A 24909-nucleotide genomic window follows, 5' to 3' on the forward strand; every position below is an offset into this window, starting at 1 on the left:
TACCCATTGAGAAGTGACTTTTTCAGCATCACAGCATGAGTCATTGGTGGATCTGGGATTAAACATAATCTCAAAAAGGTTCTTACTGTCCAGCGACAGTCTCAGGGGCTGAGGCTATGACAAAGGAAAATGTCACATCTGTGTTTTCTCTGGCTTTGCCTGGGCCAGTGGCTACCTAATGTCATTACCTCACTAATGATCTATTTCCTCATCAAACCCTGCATAATTTTAAACTTTAAGCATCATGTACAATAACATTGTCACCTTTGCTGCTAAAATACTAAGCATGAAATCTTTTCCTATGCCACACATAAAAAACAATAACAGCCTTTAAAATCTTTTATTTTCCTTTCTTAAAAAGCTATAAGCCCCCTGGGCATTTGTTCATGATGTGAAAATGCCCATTTAAAATTAAAATTAATAATTGAAAGATAAAAAAACCTCTCAGACACAGAAAGTCCAGATTAAGGGAATTCTCATGTGATTTTTTTGTTTGTTTTTACTGTAGCCTAGCCCATGGATCTGGGCCCTATTTGTAAGGACTCCCATGTGATGGATTTCCTCTTGTTTCTCTCCCCTTTGCTTTGCCAGTAGTGAGATACCATGTTGACGTCCATACTGGGCAACTGAAGCGAGCAGAAATAGTCGGAAGCTTCCCTGTGTCTCTATGGGGAGAGGGGAGATTCTGGCCTTAGACTGCTATGCAACTCCAACATGCCAGTCAGATTTCAAAGAGGACAGGTGAGTCTGCACAGATACCTGCCCTGTTCTTCGCAGTCTCTCTGAAGGTGCCCGTATATGATTGAAAGTGAAAGGTGCTCACAGTGCTTCAAGTTTTCAATTTAGGACATCTTGAGCAAAGTTTCCTGACCCGACTTCCTAATGTGCTTTATTTTAGAAGTTGTTCTCAAAAGAAAAATGGGACACACTATACTAGCTTTGCATAACAGAACAAAGATAAAGACACGCAAAATTAGTGATAGTCTGAGAAGGAGAAAAAGATAAGTTGAGATGATATCAGAGAAAAATATACATGAACATGCTCTGTTTTTGACTGAAAGTTACAAAGTTTGTGCTAAAAGATGAGAGGTTATAGAAAGGTCATTATAGTACATTTCACATAATAACACAATAGACTTTCTTTAAACATCTTACCTGGTGCCTATTATATCATTTTCACACATTAAAATCCTTTATTATTTATTTTGTCCTCTCTCTCTCTCTCTCTCTCTCTCTCTCTCTCTCTATATATATATATATATATATATATATATATATATATATATATGAATCTTTCTATGGATTAGGTGTCTGAGGAGTTGTGCTGAGATACATAATCGATCCAGTTAGATTTTTTTATCCTCACCTGAGGATATGGGTTTTTTAAAATTGATTTTAGATAAAGGAATAGAGAGAGATAGTGATAAAAATGTCAATGTTAGAAAGAAACATTGACCGATTGCCCCCTGTATGCCCCCCGACCGGGAATTGAACACACAACCTAGGAATGTGCCCTAACAAGGAATTGAACCCCTAACCTTTTGGTGTAAGGGTCCATGATCCAACCAATCAAGCCACCCAGCCAGGCAATACAGTTAATTTTTAAAGTTATTTTGCAATATATAGAAATACAGTGCTATTTAGGGTGTCTGAAATTAAGAGTAGAGATTATGTAACTCAAGGGTATATTTTTAAAAATTAAGGTTCCCAAACCAGTTGGAGAATGCTGTTTCTCATACTTTTTTTGTAGTTATAGTTCATGAGGTATTTTGAAACATCAGAAGTGTTAAAGCTCACCTGAGTTTTTATTTATCATGGCACATTATACAGAAACTGTCATCAGAATGAAGAGGAAAACTAGAACTGGTATGGATGAGGGGAAACACAAAATTATGCCTAATTTTTGCTGTGAAACTGAGTTATAAATTATGAGCAGAAATACAGTTTTATATACCATGATATTGTTACTATTACGCCAAGTGATTAGTGAAGTTTTCCACTGGAGAATCTTCCCAGCTTTCCATCAGTCCCACATGCTCACCCTTCCACTTCGTGATCAGTTGTGAAGCTTCAGTACCTGCTAGTTGCAGTATTGTGTGAAGTTACATGCTCAGATTTGACAGCTCATCATTTACCACAGAGTGGAGAATATGTATTATAGATTGAAATTAAAGTTACAATCAGTACATAAAAAAGTGGCATGATTTTAAAATTTAGAACTAGAGGTAGAAAAGTGTTTTCTTCCCTGATTCATTATAGATCTCACATTTTTCTGTTATTTTCCTCACTGCTTAGAATGTAATGGAAATGCGGAATGATTGCGAGAATTTTGCAGTCAAGAAACTGTGGCAACAATCTTTTGGTTTATCCCCAGAGTAATTTCACACCAGCCACAACTCACGTCGTTAGCCACTGATTGGTCTGGTTGTTGTCATTTTTTCTACAAAGTGTCCAGCGATGTAATCAAAAGGCAGCAACAGACATAGTAGACCGAGTTTAATTTTATCTTCAAAAGTTAAGTTACTTTCAGAGACAAGAAGAAACCAGAAAGCTGATTCAGGAAAGCTTTCTGGACCTTGAGGTATTTGCTCTACGGCAGACCATAAGACAAAGACTGGAGTACAGGCAGTTTATCTGGGAGGGGATCCCAGTGAGTACCTTTGAGGCGAAGAGTGGGGAAAGTGAGGCAGGAAATGGGGAAAAGCCAATATAGGGACAGTAATGAGTTAATTACTACTGGAACTTATTTTTGTTAGGTACCTTTAGAGAAACTCTGCAGAACATCCCTCAAAATTGTCCCACCATGGAAAGTCCTCAGGCAAAGAAGCAGTGAAGCACAGGGACTGAGAAAGAAAGCGGCCAGCATGCCTACGCCAGCTAGCAAAGCAGCCGATGAGCCCAGAAATGGCTTCAGATGACAGGGCACGTCAATTATATCTGCTACAGCGGGTGATGCATACCAAGAAATATCCCTTTAAAGGCACCCCAGAGAACATGCATAATCATTATCTGATTTACAGAAATGTCATGGGACCAGTAATGGTTTCGGTTTGGTCTAAACAAGAGATTTCCATAAAAAAAATGTGGAACCCACAGTTGACATCCAGTAATATGTCATGAAATACCAAATTGAAATCTAACCTGGTGGCAATGTAAGCAAAACAAGCAGCCCCGAATCAGCATTTCTACCGCTAAATAGAGAAAAGTGGCCAATAGTCAAATGGCATGCCTGGGAATGTCTCAGACACAGTTAAATTCATGACCCTTTTCTCAGATAACTTTAGGGTGGTTATTCCCAGCAACAATCTACGAGGAAGTAATGTGCGAAGGAGTTCTTTTTATTCTGATCAATGTAGCATTTCCTTTAGGTCCTACATCTCTCTGGAAATTCAGGAACTTTTTGACATGACAAAGCAACCCGATTTAGGAATGAAGATGCCAGGATGCTTTTTCACAACAACCCCAAGAATATGCTCTATGTAATTTATGGAGAGGGGTACAGGAGAGAACTTTTGGGGAATGGAAGGGAGAAAGGGGAGGTGGGGAGAGAGGAGAAATTTGTGCCTACGTGCCTCAAAGTAGATCAGCATTCAGGAAAACGAAGTGTGCTACACATGGGGCCACGGGCTGCAAGCTGACCACCTAATCAGCTGCATACAGGGGCAGGAATCCAAGCCAGAGAAAAGCCATGGACCGGAAGCTTTGTATTAGGGCTTATTTATTTGTTACACTGGATACTACTGCAAAGGGAGAAAATAAAACTGCAAGAGAGAAAGAAACACAGCCAGAAATATATTTTTAATAGATAAAAAAAGTAATTTGCTTATTTTTCTTTCCTTATTACCCCCTTTGATGCTGGCTGTAGTAACATTATCTCTTTTAAAGTATTATGCCGCCTCAGGCCATCCTTGGGCTATTATTATTACCTGCATTTGTCATGCGCTGGACTCAAGTTATTTCTGTGGGCTTTTCCTCTGTCTCCTGCACCAGACTGACACGTTTCAAGTAGAAGCAGTGTCGCTTGGCAAGCTGCAGAAGGTGCTGTTGCGCTGTGAGGCCAGTGACAAATCTCAGTACTGGTACTGTGAGAAGGTCATCGTCAGGGAACCTGGCACCACGTCCCAGTCCATCTTCACCTGTGAAAGGTAGTGCTGGTCTCCCTGGTTCTTCAAGAGAGTGTGCTGCAGTGTGGACAGTGCTGTGTGTGTGAGTGTATGTGTGGGTTTTAGGTGTGTGGATTTGTATCATTGACTCAGTATTCCACAGCATGTATCACTCATTGTTGTTTAAGTAAATAATCTATTGGTAAGTATTGCAAGTAAAAATTATCTTGCACCCTAGCTCAGTGGAAAGATAGTTGGCCTGTAGACTGAAGGGTTCATTTCTGGCCAAGGGCACATGCCCAGATTGCAGGCTGGATCCCCAGTAGGGGACGTGCAGGAGGCAGCCAATCAATGGTTCTCTCATCATTGATGTTTCTATCTCCCTCTCTCTTCCTCTCTCAAATCAATAAAAATATACTTAAAAATGATCTTGCAATTTCTCGATATTTTAATGTGCTATATGTCACAAAAGGACCAAAAGATTAACACTGAGAATTATCACATACATAGTAAGAATATTTGTTTAAATGTTGGTTTCTATACATTGCTAAAATCGTCGCGATAGAACAATTTCATAAGGGAATTAAGTGAGGGAAATTTTAGAGAGAACTCTCAGAACAGCACATAAGAAAGACAAAAGACAACGATTAAAATCTAGATAATTTGGGATTTCCCTTGAGCCCCATAATGGCAAGTCCAGGAAGCAACACCCTCCATTTCTGACCTGGCCCTCCTGCCTGTAAGCCTTGCTCTCTAGATTCTTACTGAGTCTCAGGAAAACTCCCCGCTGGCACGGAGGCGCTGAGTGTATTGTCACTTGGTCTCTCAGTCCCAGGGAAGCAGATGGGCCCCAGACCCATGAATGTGGTTGAATAAGAAGAGGTTTCCATGTGAAAACCCAATCTATTGTGGACATGGAATAAGAAACTTCGGGCTGTTTTTGGCATTTTGAATCTTTAATGTTGGGAACTGTCCAACAGCCTTTCCAGATTTTTTTTTTCCCCCTAAAAGAGGCCACTCTTAATAATTTCTTGCTATTCTGAGAGTGTATTTGTGCTGCTGCAGATTTCTGGTCTCTTCTTTGTCAGTTTGAGCCAATCCTTGGTACAAAACTGACAAGTAGTGATGGTGGGAAACTGACAGAATGAGGCGCAGGGATGAGTCTTGCTCGTTTTTTCGGTATGTGGCTGGAGACATAGAACCTTCTTACATGCATTTAGCATTTCTTCTGCCATATTCAATGTGAGTCAGGGGTTGCCACATGTAAAATGTATCACAGACAAGATCTATGCTATGTCAACTTTTTATGCTCTTTTCCCACGGAACAACCCATATTTTTTAGGGCAAGATCACTCAAACACATTCCATGGTTGTCTGCTTTCATCTTAAAAGTCTAGGGAAAAATGTTTTTTTTCTAGTTTTTTTGTTGTTGTTTCTGTATTTGTGTTTTCTACTTAGCCCATAACTCTGGGGTGATCTGGGCTGTTCAAGCATGCTTTCTGCTGGTGGCTTCATAACATGTATGGTGTTCTTGGATAAGCAAGCCCCTAGCTTTTGAAAAGTGGAAAGATGAGCAGTGCTGACAGCTCAGTAGAACTGTCTGAGCTCACAGTTCACCTTTATACCCCAACTCCAGCACCGTCTGGTGACTCCAAGGCCAGTGTGGTGGAGTAAGTCCCACAGCTCAGCCTTGGAATACCTTGGCATTTTGGGGTTCAGGAACCACCACATTTTCCTACCCCCCACCTCTCATGTCTTTTCCAGCAGCTCCCGTGCTCCAGCCACATGGAGTCTCATTTCTGTACCATTGCCAGTGCTATTTTCTCTCCCTACAGTGCCTTCCTCACCTCTTGTTTGACTGTCAAACATCTACTTACTGTCCAACCTGTCACTCAAGTATCATATCTTTATTGAAATTTGTTTGTTCTTTATTCCTTTACTTCCCCATTCTTGCCATTAAGAAGTGGTCAGTCTCCTCTTCTCCTATAATATCTGTAATTATTTCTTACATCACCTACAACACCTAAAGGTATCAACTGGTGAATTGATACCTTTACACATCTGTTTTCTTCTTTCACACTGAAATTTTCTTCAGCACTTAGCAAAGTGCCTGCCACACAAAAGGTGCTTTCTAAATATTTATTGAATAGATGGAAGGAATGGAAGTATGTTTGAATGTGGAATCATTTGAATAACAAAAACTGGTTATTGTGGTAAAGTAGTAACATTTATGTACCACTTAATAGTATATAAAATATTGTTATGTGACTATTCGTTTCAGATTCACAACAGCTCTGTGAGGCAGGCAACTTAGTAAAGAGAGGAGTATCACAAAGCCAGCAAGTGGGAAGGGTGGCTTTCTGAGTTCAGCCTTGGCTTTTTCTACCAAAAGGAACTTCTAACACAGAATTTGCTTGGTTGAGAGGGAAGCTTGGTATGATTAGCTATTATTCACTCTGAGTACATTTTCCAAAGTGGTAATATTTTCACCAAATTTTAGGGGCATATTCTTTTTGGAGACAATGAAGGAAAGATATTAAAGAAAGCTATGAGAAAGCAAGACAGAGGATGTTAAAGATACAGGTTATATTAAAGATTGAGGATTTATTAAAATGGTGGAGCTTATTTTTCTGTGCCAAATTATCCTCAGGCCACACTTTTAAACCTAGCCCACGTATCAGGTTCAGTCTTAGACCCGGCTTGCCTTTGTTACAGCTTGGTGTGTGGAGTGTGTTCCCCAGGGGCCTCAGTTGCATTTACAAGTGTTCCTGATTGAGGACTGGTAAACCTGAAGGGGTAGATGGTTAGCTGGGTTAGTAATTTATGTATTTTATTCTGCAAGCCACAGTTGTGACATCATTCTTACCAGTGATGAGTCCATAGCATATTGGATCATGTTTGATTTAAAGCTATTTTAATAGTTACCTTTTAATTTTCAAAATCAATGAAGAATAAGGCTTATTGTAAAAACTAAGCAAAACAAATTAATTTTCTCTCTTTTTTCTTCTCTTTTTCTTTCTTCTTTTCTTCAGATGGCTTCCCTTTATGTCTCAGGGCATAATTCATTCAGAAATGGAACTTTATCTTCAAGGTGAGGATTAACAAAATCTTCAGTACAAGAAAGTACAAGATGATTTTGATAAACTGGATGTCATGGAATAATCCCCAGTTGTCCCCAGAATGTCCTCTTTGATAGTTTACCCTTTGCATCAAATTTATAATTATTTTTCACAGTGAAAATAAAAACATATAAAAAGATGTGTCTTGCAATGTTATATGCCCTACTGTAAGTTAAAAATTAGTCTAAGGATTTGCTATACTGTTAAAGAGTTAAACTCATACTTCTTTTTCTTCCACTTATATCATTAGACAGATCTATTATTAACTGCACTTCACTTTTATTTTTTTGCAGAAATGCAAATAAATCATCAACCTAAAATACAAGAGGAAGCAAATGGTAAATGTCGTTGCCACTTTTCATCTTTTAATCATCTAAAATAACCCATTTCTTTTTCAAGATGACCTACACTGACCAGTTTTTGTATATTCTTATTGCATATTATTAAACTATTGATAGAAAAATATTTAAAATGAATATAGGCACAGGCATTAAATTATTGCTTGATTTATAAAGAAAGTAACATAAATGACCTTAGCTCCAAATGCTTTTTCCTTTCAATAATTTAAATATAAGAGAAACAATCATTTTTCAAATGATTAATTTCTATTCATTGTACTTTTTCTTTATTAAATTTGTATATTGATTTCTAGTTTTCTTTTTAAGTCTTTTGAGGTTAGCTTTTTAAATTAGGTTCTCTTTAAATCAACTACAATTGTATTATTAGTATGTTCACATTTTAAAGCTGATGTGAATGCAATGGATAAATGCAGATAAGCAATATGCAAAACAAGTTAAATAGCCAGTGTTTAGATAGTCATTCAGCCTTCCTTGATTCTAGAACCTTGTTTTACACCTTTCCCTGACAGACAAAATATCCATTTTCCAACATAGAAATTGAATGGAATGGATTTGACATTGAAACAGTAATACTATGATCCTAGCATCTTCAGAATGTCTAACAGCTATGAAGAAACATTGCCAAAAGAGTTTATTCTCAAACAGTTTAGAGATAATTCACAGAAAGCATAGTACAGTTTGGGGTAAAATATAATTAAGTGATTCTTAATATGAGGCAAGGTTTCTCAACCTTACAACTATTAATTGGGCTGAATAACTTTTTTATTGTGGGAGACTGTCAAACATATCATCATCCCTGGATGCTAATAACACCTACCTTGTTCCATAAATTGTGACCACAAAATATATCTTCAGGCATCACCAAATGTCCTCTGAGGCAAAATCAGCCCCAGTTGAGAACCACTAACCTAGAGACTAGTGGTCCTGATGGAAGAGAGGCTGAGAAATGTTGAATGGCAAGTCTGGAAAGGTAGATGTGGCAGACTGTATTTGCTGAAAATGTCTAGAACATTTCCTTTCCCATGTGCTCTTCCAGACCTTGGCTATCCCCCATCAAAAGGCAGGATCAACCTGGGGAGACCTTTGAGACTGCGAGTGTGCAGCAGGTGTCATGCTATGCGACTTTTCCGCTGTATACTAGCAGGTCACCAAAACCAGTACTGCTCTGCCTGGCTATTTTTCTCTTCATCTCTCTCTGGAGATGTTTGTCCTTAGAACCCAGCCACTTACCACGGCCATAAGGGAGCACAGACCACATGGAGAGCTCTACATGGAGAGGCACACAGGCTATTTCCCCAATCCCTGGCTGAGCTTCCAGCCAGCAGCCAGCACCAACTTGCCAGTCATCTGAGAGGGCCATCTTGGAGACGGATCCTCCTGTCCGCAGTTGAGCCATCCCAGTTGACACTGTGGGAAGCAGGGATGATCCTTCTCTGCCAAGTCTGGCCCAAATTGCAGATTCACTGGCAAAATAAATGATTATCATTGTTTTAACCTATTAAGCTTAGAATGGTTTCTTACAAAGCAATAGATAATTATAGCCATGGAATTGGTAGAGGGTAGTTCATGTAGACCTGCATATGTATGTAGGTCAAGATTTGAATTCTGGATATATTGAGGATTATGAGTTGCTATCCTAATGAGTGGCATACCGTGAAGTGGATCTGAAGGTAGGTTTGGATCTAGTAAATTGCTTGGAGGTGGCCAATGAAGCACTTGAGAACTGTTAGTAAATACTCAAAGAGAAGTAAGAATAGGTTTCTATGTTAGCTAAGGTAAGGTGGATGATCAGTAAAGGCAGGGATATGGGGGAAGTTTAGCAGCAACAATGAAGGATAAGCTTGAGGGGAATTTGGGGTAAAGGCAAGATGGAAATGCCATTGATGAGAAGCTAGAATCCCGATTGAGGATGGCCACAGGGACTCTGGGGCACATGGAAAGAACATGACATTTAGCTATCATGCTATTCTCCCTGACAAGGATCAAGGTTTGAAGTGGAGTTGAATGTACTAAACAGAGAGGCAGGGGCTTCATGGTAAACTGCACTGAAGAATAGTTAACCCTTCCTTAACAGTGAGATACAACCAGCTGCCAACAAGCAGAAAGGCTCCTGAGCATCCTGGGTGATAGTGCAGATTCTAAATCTTCACTACATCCCTTGCTCACTGCATGGCCCGGAGCAATCACTGTGTTTCTCCATGCCTCCTACTTTCTTATACAATAGAGACAATAATAGAAACTACCAGGGTTGCTGTAAGGATTAGGTAAAATAATATCTATAAAACGTGTACCCGATAAATGTTAATTTTTAGATTACATTTTTTCCTTGTGTTGAAATGCATTATGGGTCCTGAGCATCTGGCAACAGTCCCCTGAACAAGCATTTGGGCTGGAGCAGGCAGCACACCCCACTACCGCCAACTATTTATACTCCTGGTTATCTCTATTCAGCCCTGTAAATTGGGGTGTCTTTTACTACGTCCCACAACAATAAATAATAATCAGAATCATTGCAATGACAAAAGATTTACTCTATACTCAGGACATATAAAATATATAACAGATTCATTTCTGATCGTATTTTATGGTTGTTTTCTGAACTTCAAGTGAAGAAAATTGAGCATTATTTGAAACCCTTTTATTCTAAGCAGCATAGCTGTTTCTAATTCTGTATCAAATGTCCCAACTCCTGTGCTATTCAGCACATAATTTCTCGATTGCTTTACATGTATACTAGGATTGATATTATTTGTCTCTTGGAAAAATAAAAGTTCTTCTGAAGTACTTAAAAAATTCAAAAAAAATCTCATGAAGTTATATTTTGAAGGACTTGTGAGTTCATTTACATAGACTTGTTTGGAGATGAAATTATCAAAAATTAGAATAAAGTAATAATTTGTCTGTTTATAGTATCTTTGCTAAATCTCATTTAAATATATTTACATGCCCTTCAAAATTTGGATGATACAAGGTCAGTATTGTTTTTATTATTATTGTACTAATAACAAGATGAATTACGAGGTAAATAACAATGTCCTTGTCCTTTGTACCAAAAAATGACACTAATGAAACCTCATTAGAAGGACTTGTTTTTTTTAAATTATAAAATAGTTAAATATTGTTCTGAAACATTTTGATAACACCTTGAAAATTCTTCCTCACACATGCAGTCTTTTAAAAAATACTCCTTAATGGATCCCAAAAGGTTTTATAAATCATTCACTGCTTCATTTTTTGAGAGACTACGATGTGTGAAGTAATGTACTAGTAATGAGGCAATGGGAATATGGAGACATTTAAGACCAAAAGTTGGCCTTCAAGTGGCTTACAATCTCGGTGGGTAGATGGGGGTAGGAGCTCCCAAACAGATGGCGTTTATTCACATATCTAAGAATTGAAGTGTGCACAGGGTCCAACAGAAACAAGGAGAGATGGGTTCATTCCAATTATTGCGAGGGATGTCTGGAATTGCTTCTTAGAGGAGGTAACTTGTGAGCTGAGCCTGGAATCAAAGGTGTTCACCAGATGGGAGGAGGAGAAGAGAGTTAGAGGAGAAACATTCTGGCAGAGGTATTTCAGGCAAAGTCCCAGAGGTGGGAAGGAGCCCTTTAGGATAGATAAAGGATGGTGCAAGGGAAAGTGGCTACGGGGGGAATGGGTTCTTAGGGGGCAGAGGCTGCTTGATGGGGTGCTGTGGGCATCAGTATCATGAACAGAGTTGAATTCAGCATTTGACAGGCATGCCAATCTATGAGCCATGTTAAAATATCACTAAGGATGTAAAGATGGAGGTCATTTTATTTATTCTGACCTCCCTCTGGAAACAAAGGGGATGTGGGTGGAAGGAATTCTTGGATTCACGCCCTGAAGTCCGGACGATCCTCACAGTGCTTTGGGGAAGGGGGTGAATCTGGTTAATGTTAGAGCCTTTGCTCCCAAGTCACCTGCTGTTCCCATTCTCCTCCATCTTCCTCTGCCACAATGCTCAACCTCTCCACCAAGTCACAGTCAAATACACCAAGTACTCAGAGAGGTTGCCGTCTGCAGAGGAGCAGTGGGTTTTGTCACTCTCACTGCATCCTACTGCACCCTGATGTTGAGGTAAGTGACTGTACTTGCTGTCTGGTGTGTCATCAGGCAAAGCTTGCCTGTTCCATAGATTTCCCTGTGCATCATGGTGACTTAAGCTTTGAGTTTTCCCTCTGTCTGTTGGACTAACAATTACATGGGAAGAGCTTAATTTACATGCATCTTCCCTGCATTTCTTTGAGTACTGTATTCAGTGGGTAGTTGCCAAGTAACTGAAAATGTGTCTAGACACAGATGTTTCTATATTCAACCACAGGGTCCATTTTCTGAGCTACAGAGTCAAATGCCTGCCAGCTCTGTGACAGAATTCTGTGCAGAATAAGAAAGATAAAATGTTAAGATCTAAGGAAGGGGCTATTCAACATCACTAGCTATAGGGACTTTGTTCACCAACAGAAACCACCTATGCCTTCCTGAAAATAAATCTGCAATTAATAAGGAAAACTTTGGAAAGGAAAAGGTTAACAGCAGGCCTGCAATCTGTTTCCCCCCTTTACCTGGGAAATGAAAGTGATGCCTCCATCAAATCCCCTGGCATACATGCTAATAATCAGACCTCCTGGTAAACACACTAATGGTATTTTTAAGTAAAAAGATAATAGAGAGCTCTTATCTGTGAAATGCTTTCAGCAGCCATTCCAGTTTTCTGTTACTGCACAAGAAACCACCCCCAAATTGAGTGACTCTAAACAATAATTTATTATTATCTTGCACCTTTCAGTGGGTTGATGTGGCTCAGGTAGGTGACTTTTGCTTGGAGACTCTTGGGGTCTAAGAGGGAATGTTCTAATAGACCCAGGCCTGTCTAGACCCTGGAATCTCAGAATGTCACTTGTGATGCATTCTATTGGACAAGGGCAACCCAGACTCAAAGGGAGGGGAACAGACTCCACCTCCTAATAGAGCAATAAAATGGTCACTGCAAAAGAGCAAGTGGGTTAGTAGATATCAGTCAGGCCTTCTTTAAATATGCTCTCGGACATAGCAGGATGTGGCTGCTTTGTCCAGGTTGCCGATTGTGAATAAACCTGGTGTTTATGGGTTGGTGGGAGCGTGACTGGAAACGGTTACTTAAGCTGGGAAATCAATGGGGGTTAATAGCTTTGCATGCATTGTTTAAATCTCTCATCATAACCATTTTGTATTTTAGATAGTGAGACATTCTTGGAAAAGATAAGTGATCATATTTAAAAAAGCAAACTATACAAAATAGTAGAAAATACTTATTTTATTCTGGCAGAAGAAAAGAAAATGATGCCCAGGAAAACTTGAGAATCAACAAAAATCACCACGGAAGACATTTCATTAGTGACCCCACCTTCAAAGCTCCTGTCATGGTGACATGCTAATTCCAGATGGGAAGGTCACAGGAGCATTATATAATTCAATGGCTCCCTGCTGTTTGTCTCTGTTTGATTTTTTTCCCCAATTTTTTTATTAAGGTATTATATGTGTACATATCTTACCATTGCCCCCCCACCCCACTCCCATATATGCCCTCGCCCCCCCAGAGTTTTGCATCCATTGGTTATGCTTATATGCATGCATACAAGTCCTTTGATTGATCTCTTATCTCCCCCACCTCTCCCTAACCTTCCCCCTGTAATTTGACAGTCTGTTTGATGCTTTACTGTCTCTGTATCTATCTTTTTGTTCAAGTTTATAATGTTCTTTATTATCCATAAATGAGTGAGATCATGTGGTATTTTTCTTTCATTGACTGACTTATTTCACTTAACATAATGTTCTCCAATTCCATCCAGGTTGCTGCAAATGATGAGAATTCCTTCTTTTTTATGGCAGCATAGTATTCCATTGTGTAGATGTACCACAGTTTTCTGATCCAGTCATCTGCTGACGGGCACCTAGGCTGTTTCCAAATCTTAGCTATGGTGAATTGTGCTGCTATGAACATAGGGGTGCATATATCCTTTCTGATTGGCGTTTCTAGTTTCTTCGGATATATTCCCAGGAGTGGGATTACTGGGTCAAATGGGAGTTCCATTTTCAGTTTTTTGAGGAAACTCCATACTGTTCTCCACAGTGGCTGCACCAGTCTGCATTCCCACCAGCAGTGCACGAGGGTTCCTTTTTCTCCGCATCCTCGCCAACACTTGTCGTTTGTTGATTTGTTGATGATAGCCATTCTGACAGGTGTGAGATGGTACCGCATTGTTGTTTTGATTTGCATCTCTCGGATAATTAGTGACGTTGAGCATGTTTTCATGTGTCTCTTGGCCTTCCTTCTGTCTTCTTTTGAAAAGATTCTATTTAGGTCTGTTGCCCATTTTTTTATTGGATCATTTATCTTCCTTTTATTAAGTTGTATAAGCTGCCTGTAGATGTTGGAGATTAAACCTTTATCAGTGATGCCATTTGCAAATATGTTCTCCCATGCAGTGGGTCTTCTTGTTGTTTTGTTGATGGTTTCTTTTGCTGTGAAAAAGCTTTTTATTTTTATGTAGTCCCATTTGTTAATTTTCTCTTTAGCTTCCATTGCCCTAGGTGCAGTGTCAGTGAAGAATTTCTTTTGGCATATGTCTGAGATTTTGCTGCCTGTGGATTGCTCTAGTATTTTTATGGTTTCCCGTCTTATGTTTAAGTCCTGTATCCATTTTGAGTTTATTTTTGTGTATGGCGTAAGTTGGTGATCAAGCTTCATTGTTTTGCATGTATCTGTCCAATTTTCCCAACACCATTTATTGAAGAGACTGTCTTTATTCCATTGTATGTTCATGCCTCCTTTGTCAAATATTAATTGAGCATAGTGGTTTGGGTCAATATCTGGATTCTCTATTCTGTTCCATTGATCTATATGTCTGTTCTTGTGCCAGTACCAGGCTGTTTTGAGAACAGTGGCTTTGTAATACAGCTTGAAATCTGGTATTGAGATCCCTCCTACTTTATTCTTCTTTCTCAGGATTGCTATGGCTATTCGGGGTCTTTTTTTATTCCAGATGAATTTTTGGAGAGTTCTTTCGAGGTCTGTGAAATATGCCGTTGGTATTTTAATGGGGAGTGCATTGAATCTATAGATTGCTTTGGGTAGTATGGACATTTTAATGATGTTGATTCTACCAATCCATGAACATGGTATGTTCTTCCATCTGTTTACATCTTCCTCTATCTCTTTCTTCAGTGTCCTGTAGTTTTCCGTGTATAGGTCTTTTACCTCCTTAGTTAAGTTTATTCCTAGGTATCTTAATTTTTTTGGTGCGATGGTAAATGGGATTGCCTTTTTAGTCTCTCTGTCTGTAAGTTCACTATTGGTGTATAGAAAGGCCATAGATTTCTTGGCTTTAATTTTGTATCCTGCTACATTGCCGAATTCATTTATTACCTCTATTAGTTTTTTGACGGAGTCTTTCGGGTTTTTTATGTACAATATCATGTCATCTGCAAATAAAGACAGCTTTACTTGTTCTTTTCCAATTTGGATGCCTTTTATTTCTTCTTCTTGTCTAATTGCAATGGCTAATACTTCCAGTACTATGTCAAACAGGAGTGGTGAGAGTGGGCATCCCTGTCTCGTTCCTGTTATTAGGGGAAATGTTTTTAGTTTTTGTCCATTGAGTATGATGTTTGCTGTGGGTTTATCATATATAGCTTTTATTATGTTGAGGTATGAGCCTTCTATTCCCACCTTGTTGAGAGTTTTTATCAAGAAAGGGTGTTGGATTTTGTCAAATGCTTTTTCTGCATCAATTGATATGACTATGTGATTTTTATCTTTCAATTTGTTTATGTGATGTATCACGTTTATTGATTTGCGGATATTGTACCATCCTTGCATTCCTGGGATAAATCCTACTTGGTCGTGGTGTATGATCTTTCTGATGTACTGCTGGAGCTGATTTGCTAGAATTTTGTTGAGGATTTTGGCATCTATGTTCATGAGGGATATTGGTCTGTAATTCTCTTTCATTGTGTTGTCTTTATCTGGTTTTGGTATTAGGGTGATGCTGGCTTCATAGAAGGAGCTTGGAAGTGTTCCTTCCACTTGAATTTTTTGGAATAGTCTGAGGAGGATAGGTTTTAGTTCTTCCTTGAATGTTTGGTAAAACTCTCCTGTGAAGCCATCAGGCCCCGGGCTTTTGTTTGCCGGAAGCTTTTTGATGACTGCTTCAATTTCGTCCATAGTTATTGGCCTATTGAGCTGTTTAGATTCTTCTTGATTGATTTTTGGAAGGTTATATTTTTCTAGGAATATGTCCATTTCCTCCAGGTTGTCCAGTTTGTTGGAATAGAGTTGTTTGTAGTATTTTGTAACAATCCTTTGTATCTCAGCGGGGTCTGTTGTTATTTCACCTCTTTCATTTCTGATTTTGCTTATTTGGGTCCTCTCTCTTTGCTTCTTGGTGAGCCTGGCTAGAGGTCCATCGATCTTGTTTATCCTTTCAAAGAACCAGCTCTTGGTTTTGTTGATCTTATGTATTGTTTCTTTGGTCTCTATGTCATTTATCTCCGCTCTGATCTTTGTTATTTCCTTCCTTCTGGTTACACTGGGCTTTTCTTGCTGCTCTTTTTCTAGCTCTTTGAGTTGTAGGGTTAAGTAATTTATTACCCTTGTTTCTTGTTTTTTGCAATAGGCTTGTAGAGCTATGAACTTCCCTCTCAAGACTGCTTTCGCTGTGTCCCATAGATTTTGGATTGTTGTGTTTTCATTGTCATTTGTTGCCATGATGTTTTTTATTTCTTCCTTGATCTCTCTGGTGACCCAGTCCTTGTTTAATGGCATGCTTTTTAGTCTCCATGTGTTTGATTTCTTTGGATTGTATTTATTGTAGTTGATTTCCAGTTTTATGCCACTGTGATCTGAGAAGATGCTTGATATAATTTCTATCTTCTTGAATTTGAAGAGACTTTGCCTGTGACCCAGCATATGGTCTATCTTTGAAAATGACCCATGTGCACTTGAGAAGAATGTATATTCTGTGGCTTTGGGGTGAAATGTTCTGAAGATGTCAATTAATTCCATCTGGTCTAGTGAGTCATTTAGGATTGCTGTTTCTTTGCTGATTTTTTGTTTAGAGGATTTGTCCAGTGGTGATAGGGGGGTATTAAAGTCTCCTACTATGATTGTATTGCTATTAATCTCTCCCTTGATATCCTCCAGGAGTTTTTTTTATGTATTTGGGTGCTCCTATATTGGGAGCGTATATGTTTACCAGAATTATTTCTTCTTGTTGGATTTCTCCCTTTAGTATTATGAAGTGGCCTTCCTTATCTCTTGTTATGGCATTTACTTTGAGGTCTATTTTGTCAGATATAAGTATTGCTACCCCAGCTTTTTTTTCATTTCCATTTGCCTGAAAGATATTTTTCCATCCCTTCACTTTCAATCTGTGTGAGTCTCTTGTTCTGAGGTGGGTCTCTTGTAGGCAGCATATATATGGTTCGTGTTTTTTTATCCATTCAGCTACTCCATGTTTTTTGATTGGAGCATTTAGTCCGTTTACATTTAAAGTTATTACTGAAAGGTATTTCTTTGTAGTCATATCTATTTTTGTGTCTGTATTCCTTCTTACCTGTTTATTTCTTCTTTTTACAGTATTCCCTTTAGCAATTCTTGCATTGCTGGTTTGGTGGTGATAAACTCCCTGAGGCTTTTTTTGTCTGCAAAGCTCCTGATTTCCCCTTCAATTTTGATTGATAGTCTTGCTGGATATAGTATTCTTGGATTCAGTCCTTTGCTTTGCAACACTTTGTATACCTCCTTCCATTCACTTCTAGCTTGTTGTGTTTCTGTTGAGTAATCATTTGACAATCTGATGGGTGTTTCTTTGTAGGTAACTCTCTGTCTCTCTCTTGCTGCCTTTAGGATTCTCTCTTTATCATTTATATTTGCCATTGAAATTATGACATGTCTTGGTGTGGGTCTTTTGGGATTGATCCTGCTTGGGACTCTCTGTACTTGCGTAACTTTTATCTTTCCCATATCCGGGAAGTTTTCTGTCATTATTTCTTCAAATAGATTTTCTAATCCCTGCTGCTCTTCTTGTCCTTCTGGCAGCCCTATTATACGCATGTTACTTCGTTTCAGCTTGTCCCGAAGCTCCCTTAGGCTTTCCTCCTGCTTTTTAATTTTTTTCTCCAATTGCTGTTCAGATTGAGCTTGTTTCTGTACCTGATCTTCTAACTCACTAATTTGGTCCTCTGCTTCTTGTAGTCTACTGTTGAAACTTTCCATGGTGTTTTTGATTGTAGCTATATCACTTTTCATTTCTTCCTGATTCTTGCATAAGTTGTTGATTTTCTCATCCATCCGATGTATAAATTCCACGACCATTACTCTGAACTCCTTTTCGGTCATGTTGCAAGCTTCAGTTTCACTAATTTCCTTTCTTGGCGACTCCACATTTTCTTTCCTCTGTGAGTTATTTCGTTTCCCCATTCTGGCTATTACCAGAAAGCTCAAGCTTCCGTTTGTGTGGACCTGGGCCGTGTGCTGTGGGGACTTCGCTCCACCCGAGTTTCACTGAAGTGCTCTGACACTAGGACGTGTGGCTGCCTTTGGTTGGTGGGAACCAGACTTGCCCAGGGTCAGTGTTCCCAGTGTTCCGGGTGGTCTCGTGTGCACACTTAGAATCAGGGGCCCTGTCTGCACCACACTGTTGGTATGTGCCGAAAATGAGATCCTTAGCATGTGCCAGGAGTCAAGAGTTTCCCTGTGTCTGCACCAAGACTCGAGTGTCAAAGTCTCTGTTGCCTTGTGTGGTTTCTCGTTGAGAATCAGGGTCCCTGTGTGTGCATGCACCAACAATTGGGGTCGCTGGCTCTTAGTGTGAATGCGCTGTGAGTCAGGGATCCCAGGCAGCTGTGTCCGGCGTGCCAAATTCCCTGAAGTGGAGCTGCGTCCTGTGTGTGCTCTCTCTACTGAGCCAAACCGGCTAGAGCGCACATTCTTAAAATCCTGAAGGTGAGCTGGCTCCGTGAACTCTCCCAGAGTCCCGGAAGGGGGGCGGAGTCCGTCCTGCGCGCCAAATTCCCCAAAGGGAAGCCCCTCTGTGCACGTTCTAAGAATCCCCGAAGGGGGAGCTGTGACCCGCAAGCCAAATTTCCCCAAATTCCCTGAAGGGGAGCCCTCTGTGCACACTGACAGATTTCCCCGACTGGGAGCTGCTTCTGTCCCGCGTGCGCGCCAAATTCCCTACGGGGAAGCGTGTCCCTGCGCAAAGCTCGGCAGCTTGGGCGAGGGGCGGGTCTATCAGTTACTATGGCGCTTTCCGCGCGCCTGCGGGGAGGGGGATAGGCTCTTTGACTCATGGAAATCTGCGGGGAAGTCTGGATTCTTGTTGTTTGTTGGTCTGAAGCTGTGATAGCAGTTCTCTGTCCCCAGTGGCTGCAGGGTCCTGGTTTGTGTCGGAAGCCAGGATCCGAGTCTCAGGCAGCTCTGTTTCTCAAGATGGCGTGGTCTCCGCGTCCGCACCAGCCGCCGAGAAGTGTCCGCTTTGTGCACGGGGCTCCACCGTCTAGGACTGCCTGGTTAGGGAGCCCCTTGGAAGACCTGCAGAATCTAACTGACCCTAGCTCATACACACACACACACCACACACGTCTACACTCTCCTCTATGGGTTCCTCACTCACACTCTCTCTCTCCCTACCTTCCTGCCGGTCGCCATCTTTTTCTCCCTGTCTCTGTTTGATTGAACAAGATACGTAAGCCCATGAACAAAGTCATTCCTATCCTTCTCCCTGTGATAGCATGACATGAAAATCCCAGGGTAGTCTCAGAGGGCAGGGGAAGGAGGTAAGGATGAGGTGGGAAAGAAGATCTATAAAAAGGGAAGAGATTCTGTAACTTGTTGAACTACGCATCCAAGCACAGGTGAAAAAAAGGCTTTCTGTAGGAACTAATACCATGATAGGATTCTCGATGGGACTATAGTTGGAAAAGCTTCCTATTTTCCCAGATGAACTGAAATTCCTCAGAGCAATCTTGCTACAAGGTGGAGTGTAGAGTGAACCCTTTTGAGTTCTCCTTTGGCATTTGGTACTGAGGCTTAAGTTCTAATTTTTTTTTATCAACTGTAACATTATGCGAAATTTACTTGTTGCAAGTTTTATTAAACAGTTTAGAGATAATCAAATGATCTTTGTGATTGTATTGGGGAGAGGGAATAACATTATGTATTAAAAAGAAAGATAACATCTCAGTGGAGGAGTGACTGAAAACTCTGGTGTCCAGAATGGTGGCAGGTCTTACTCATCTTTGTAAATGTTAAAAATACTCACAAGGCAGTATGCATTGGCGGAGCCTTTGAAAATAACAATAAAGACATCTTTAAGTTGTCCCTTCAATCCAGGGATAAACTGGATGGGTAGACTTGTACGCCCTGCGTAGAGTTCTAGCGGAAAAGACTCTAACCTCTGTTATGCTTGACTACGTGGTGTGGGCTCAGCTTGAGCAGGTTTTACTGCTGTGGGTTTGATGGTATAATTTTCCAAAGTGCACAGAATGATAAAGAAATCCTATCTCAATTTATTTTTCCAACCCAACCAGACATAGTACAAGTTGTAGATCTTTTAAAAGATGTTTTCTGTCATGCCCTGCTACCTCAGCCTTCCTGTGCCTCCACCATCACCACAGAGATCCAGTCTGCTTATAATATACCTTGTCTTTCTCTATTTCAAATACATCTTTTCTACACCCTTCCTCTCCCAAACCTAACTCCTTTTGTAAGTCCTGCTTTCAACATGTTGCTCCTTATTTATTGGTTCATTCCAACCCTTAGGGGACTCCAGCAATCTTTCTTGAAAACGTTTTTAGCTCTTTTTGCTTCATTTTGGTCTTCTGTGTTCTCACCGTGATTCTGCTAGGACTGTATTACTAACCTCAACCTGACAGGGCATTTCCTAGCACAGATAACAACTTACAGTGTCCGGTTATCAGTCTGTCTGTCATTCTTCCCACTCAAAGATTTGACAGTGATGCCTAAATAAACTTTAATTTTTCCAGCCAAACAATATTAAGTGCCTCCAACACAGCATTTTTGCCCTAAATATATGCTGTCCTGAAAAAGCTCACTGCTTATTTGCTTTGCAATTAAAATGCTATAATATTTCTAAAACTTTTCCACATGCTAGCTTCAAAAGGAGTCCATAATTAACAATTATCTTAATACTTCATGATTTCACAAATTATTCATTTCACAACTAAGTAGATTATGTAGAATTTTCCTAATATTAATATGGTTTTCCTCCACAATTTCTTATTGATTTTCTTTTTCCTTTGCAGAAGGAGATTGGAAGGTGACTGTTGTCACTGGGGATATTGAAAATGCAGGCACCACAGCAACAGTATCCCTTTATGTTTATGGAGAAGCAAGATGTTCAGGTCCAATTATTTTAGGCTCTGGGAAACACCAGCTGTTTAACCCCAACACTGCAGATATGTTCAAGGTAAAATTGATATGCTATCACCTGCTTAAAAGATATCTCCTGATCTACAGTCCCTAAGATGAAATAGAGAATTGTGTCTATTTCGCATTTACATGACATTTTTTGGGAAAACATGATTTCTTTTTTATCCTGATGGAGTTGGAAAACAGGAGTAATAATAGGAATAGAAGTTTTTGTTTGTTCCCCCTTTTTATTTGCATAAAGGCAGCACAGTATATGAACTTTAGAAAATTTAAAACTTATTATGGAAAAATTTACTTCTAGTCCACCATCAGGTCAAATATTTCCATTTTGACTATCTTTTCTCGTCCTTGTTCATGTCCGTGGAGTATGATGCTATAATGGAAAGGTGGTGAGCCTCATGGCCAAGACAGGGTCGAAGGAGTCAGATGGCCAAGATTTGAATTGCCAATATTTAGCACTTACTAGCATGGCTACTTGTACAAGTTACTTAATTGCTATGTGCCTCAATAACCCTTACCTCAGAGGGTTATCATGAGGATTGAATGAATTAATCCATGTAAAGTGTTTAGTGTGGTGCCTAAAATGCTCAGTGAGTGTTTGCTATGAATATTATAGTACATAAACATTTTTGTAGTCTCTTATTTGCAAAAGGAGATACACAGTCTTCCTAATTATAAATTTTATTAAATAAATGTTGCGTATTTGAAGTTTACCATTTCGTTTGCTATTGATGGACATTTAAATGGCTTCTAGATTCTTACTATTATAAGTAACTAGAGTCCTGGTGCATGATTTCGTACATGGGTGGGGTCCGGCCGGCTGGCCCCAATGGGGGCCGATCAGGGCTGGGCTGGCTGGGAGGAGGGTCCATGGGTGGTTGGCGGCTGGCCCCGCCCCCTATTGGGGTGTGGGTACACGAGGGTTCCTTTTTCTCCGTATCCTCACCAGCACTTGTCATTTGTTGATTTGTTGATGATAGCCATTCTGACAGAGTGAGATGGTACTACATTGTTGTTTCAATTTGCATCTCTCGGATGATTAGTGACTTTCAGCATGTTTTCATATGTCTCTTGACCTTCCTTATGTCCTCTTTTGAAAAGTATCTATTTAGGTCCATTGCCCATTTTTTGATTGGGTTGTTTATCTTCCTTTTCTGACAAAGTACTTTTAATAGTGTCTAATTTAGCCCTGGCCAGGTGGCTCAGTTGGTTGGAGCATCGTCCAAAAGGTTGCGGTTCCGATTCCCAGTTAGGACACATACCCATGTTGCAGGTTTGATTCTGATTGAGGCAACTGATTGGTGTTTCTCTCTCATATTGATGTTTCTCTCTCCCTTACTCTCTCTCTAAAAATCAGTAAAAATATATCCTGTGGTTCGATTAAAAATAATAAAATTTTTGAAAAGTGTCTAATTTATAGCACAGTGCCTCGCAGGATATAGTAAGCAATTGATAAAATGTCATTGTTATTAAATCATCAATACACACCCCAAAATGTGGTATCTGTTTCTGCCATACATAGTTCTTAATACCTTTTAATTAAAATTTCTCAGCACCTCTTTTCAAGTTATAGTGTGTGACTGTGGATCAATGCAATTTATCTTTACTTCTTACCTTTTTATTAAAAATGATTTATTGAAATACCATAGCAATCATCCATTTAAAAATAATTCATAGTGGGTGTTTGGTATATTCAGAGTTGTACAACCATCACCACACTCTAATTTTAGAACATTTCATCACCCCAAAGGAAAGCTGATACCCATTAGCAGTGTCTTTCCAATCCCTTATTCTCCAGCCTTAGGAAACCAGGAATTTTCTTTCTATCGCCATAGATCTGCCTGCTCTGGATACTTTGTATAAATGGAAGCATACAGCATAGAATCTTTTGTGTATGGCCTTTCCCCCTTTTACTTAGTATAATATTCTAAGGTTAATCCATGTTGTAGCATGTATAACTATTTCATTGTTTATGGCTAAATAATATTCCATTGTATGGATATATCACATTGTATTTATTCATCAGTTAATAGACATTTGAATTGTTTCTAATTTTCTTCTAGGAATATGATTATTATGAATAATGTGTCTATGAGCATCCACATACAAGTTTTTGTATAGATATATGTTATCATTTCTCTTCGGTAGATACCTAGGAATAGAATTACTGTATCATGTGTAACTCTATGTTTTACAATTTTGAGGAATTGCCAAATTGTTTCCCAAAGTAACTAAATCATTTTTACATTCTCACAAGCAATATATGAGGGTTCCTATTTCTCTTTTCATGGAAATTTGTTATTGTCTGTCTTTTGGTTCTAGCCATCCTAGTGGATGTGAAGTAATGTCTCATTGTGATTTTGATATGGATTTCCTTAATTATTGATTATATCAAGCATCTTTTCATGTGCTTGTTGAGCATTTGTATATCTTCATTTTCATTGAGAGAAATGTTTATTCAAATCCTTTGTTCATTTTTAATTGCATTATTTAATCTTTTTACTAATAAGTGGAAGAGTTTTTTAATATTATTTGGATATGAGTCTCTTATCACACATATGACTTACATATGTTTTCTCCCATTTTGTGGTTAGTCTTTTAATTTTCTTGATGGTATGGATTTGAATTACTTCTGTTTGCATTTTAATTCTGCCTGAAGGATACCCTTTAGTATTTCTTTTTTTTTAAATATATTTTTTATCAATTTCAGAGAGGAAGGGAGAGGGAGAGAGAGATAGAAACATCAATGATGAGAGAGAATTATTGATTGGCTGCCTCCTGCATGCCCCCTACTGGGGATCGAGCCCACAACCCAGGCTTGTGCCCTTGGCTGGAATCAAATCTGGGACCCTTCAGTCCACAGGCAGACAGACACTCTCTCCACGGTGCCAAACCAGCTAGGGCTCTGTAGTATTTCTTGTAGGGAAATTCTGCTAGTGATGAACTCTCTGCTTTTTTGTCATATAAGACAAAAAATTTTGTTGACAATTTTTTCTTTCAACTCTTTGACAGTGTCACCCCACCACTTCCTGGCTTTCATGATTTCTGATGAGAAGTCAGCTGCTAACTTTTTTTGAAAATACCTTACATGTGATGAATTGTTTTCTTTTGCCACTTTTTAAATTTTCTTCTTGTTTTTGGCTTTCAATAGTTAGACTATGTAGACTGTCTTCCTGCTGTTTTTCTCAGCTGCCATAGTTGCAGTGCTGTTGTTTTTTTAAGGGTATTGTGGAGCTTGGGAGAGAGAAATAGAAATAGACCAAGTTATAATGCACTAACCCTTCTGTTCTTACTAAGATTCATAGCTTTCATTGAATAAATGCTCCTCAGATTGTTGTGACCCTTTGATTAACTTCCAGAATTTTTGAAAATTTGATTTAAAAAGATTTGCCATTGTTTTATGGAGCAATGGATCTATGAAAGGCCTCAATATGCCATTCCAGAAGTCTTTCTCTACCTGTTTTTATCTTTATTTTATTTTGTTCTATTTTACTGAAATTTCTATTTCTCTATAAAATCTTCTAATTCTAGCTGTGATTTCTATAACTTTCTGAAGATAAGTAAGAACTGGCCCAATATAAATGTGACTTTGAGCCTACAATATGTCATGTGACCAAATCCATGGAATTTAAGAGCCACCAGGCAAGTGGAGTTGAAACATTGACTATCCCATTACTCTCAGAATAGTGAAAATTTTCCTTTTGTATAACTGGTTCATGTTATATGTGGCAATGTGAGGCAACTCTAATGTTTCCCTAACCCAATCATAGGTCTTGAAGGGGAACTTGAGTGTAGTATGCTATAGGAGGAATCTAGTTTCATAAAAGGAATTGCAAAGTGATGGAAGACCTTATATTAATTTTGGAAGCTAC

At 39.2% G+C, this 24909-nt stretch overlaps 1 protein-coding gene across 1 annotated transcript in view; it reads left to right on the forward strand.

Annotated features, from left to right (window-relative positions):
* LOC307113846 (lipoxygenase homology domain-containing protein 1-like) overlaps nt 1-24909 on the forward strand; it is a gene marked incomplete at both ends in the record, with an annotated part of 141267 nt that overhangs the window by 75438 nt on the left and 40920 nt on the right. Inside the window, 6 exon segments of the mRNA XM_079795806.1 lie at nt 592-643; nt 645-741; nt 3991-4145; nt 7136-7194; nt 7516-7560; nt 20911-21074. Of these exon segments, the coding sequence (XP_079651932.1) occupies nt 592-643; nt 645-741; nt 3991-4145; nt 7136-7194; nt 7516-7560; nt 20911-21074 (572 nt within the window).

The sequence above is a fragment of the Cnephaeus nilssonii genome, assembly GCF_951640355.1.
Source record: "Cnephaeus nilssonii genome assembly, chromosome: 18".
Classification (NCBI taxonomy): domain Eukaryota; kingdom Metazoa; phylum Chordata; class Mammalia; order Chiroptera; family Vespertilionidae; genus Cnephaeus; species Cnephaeus nilssonii.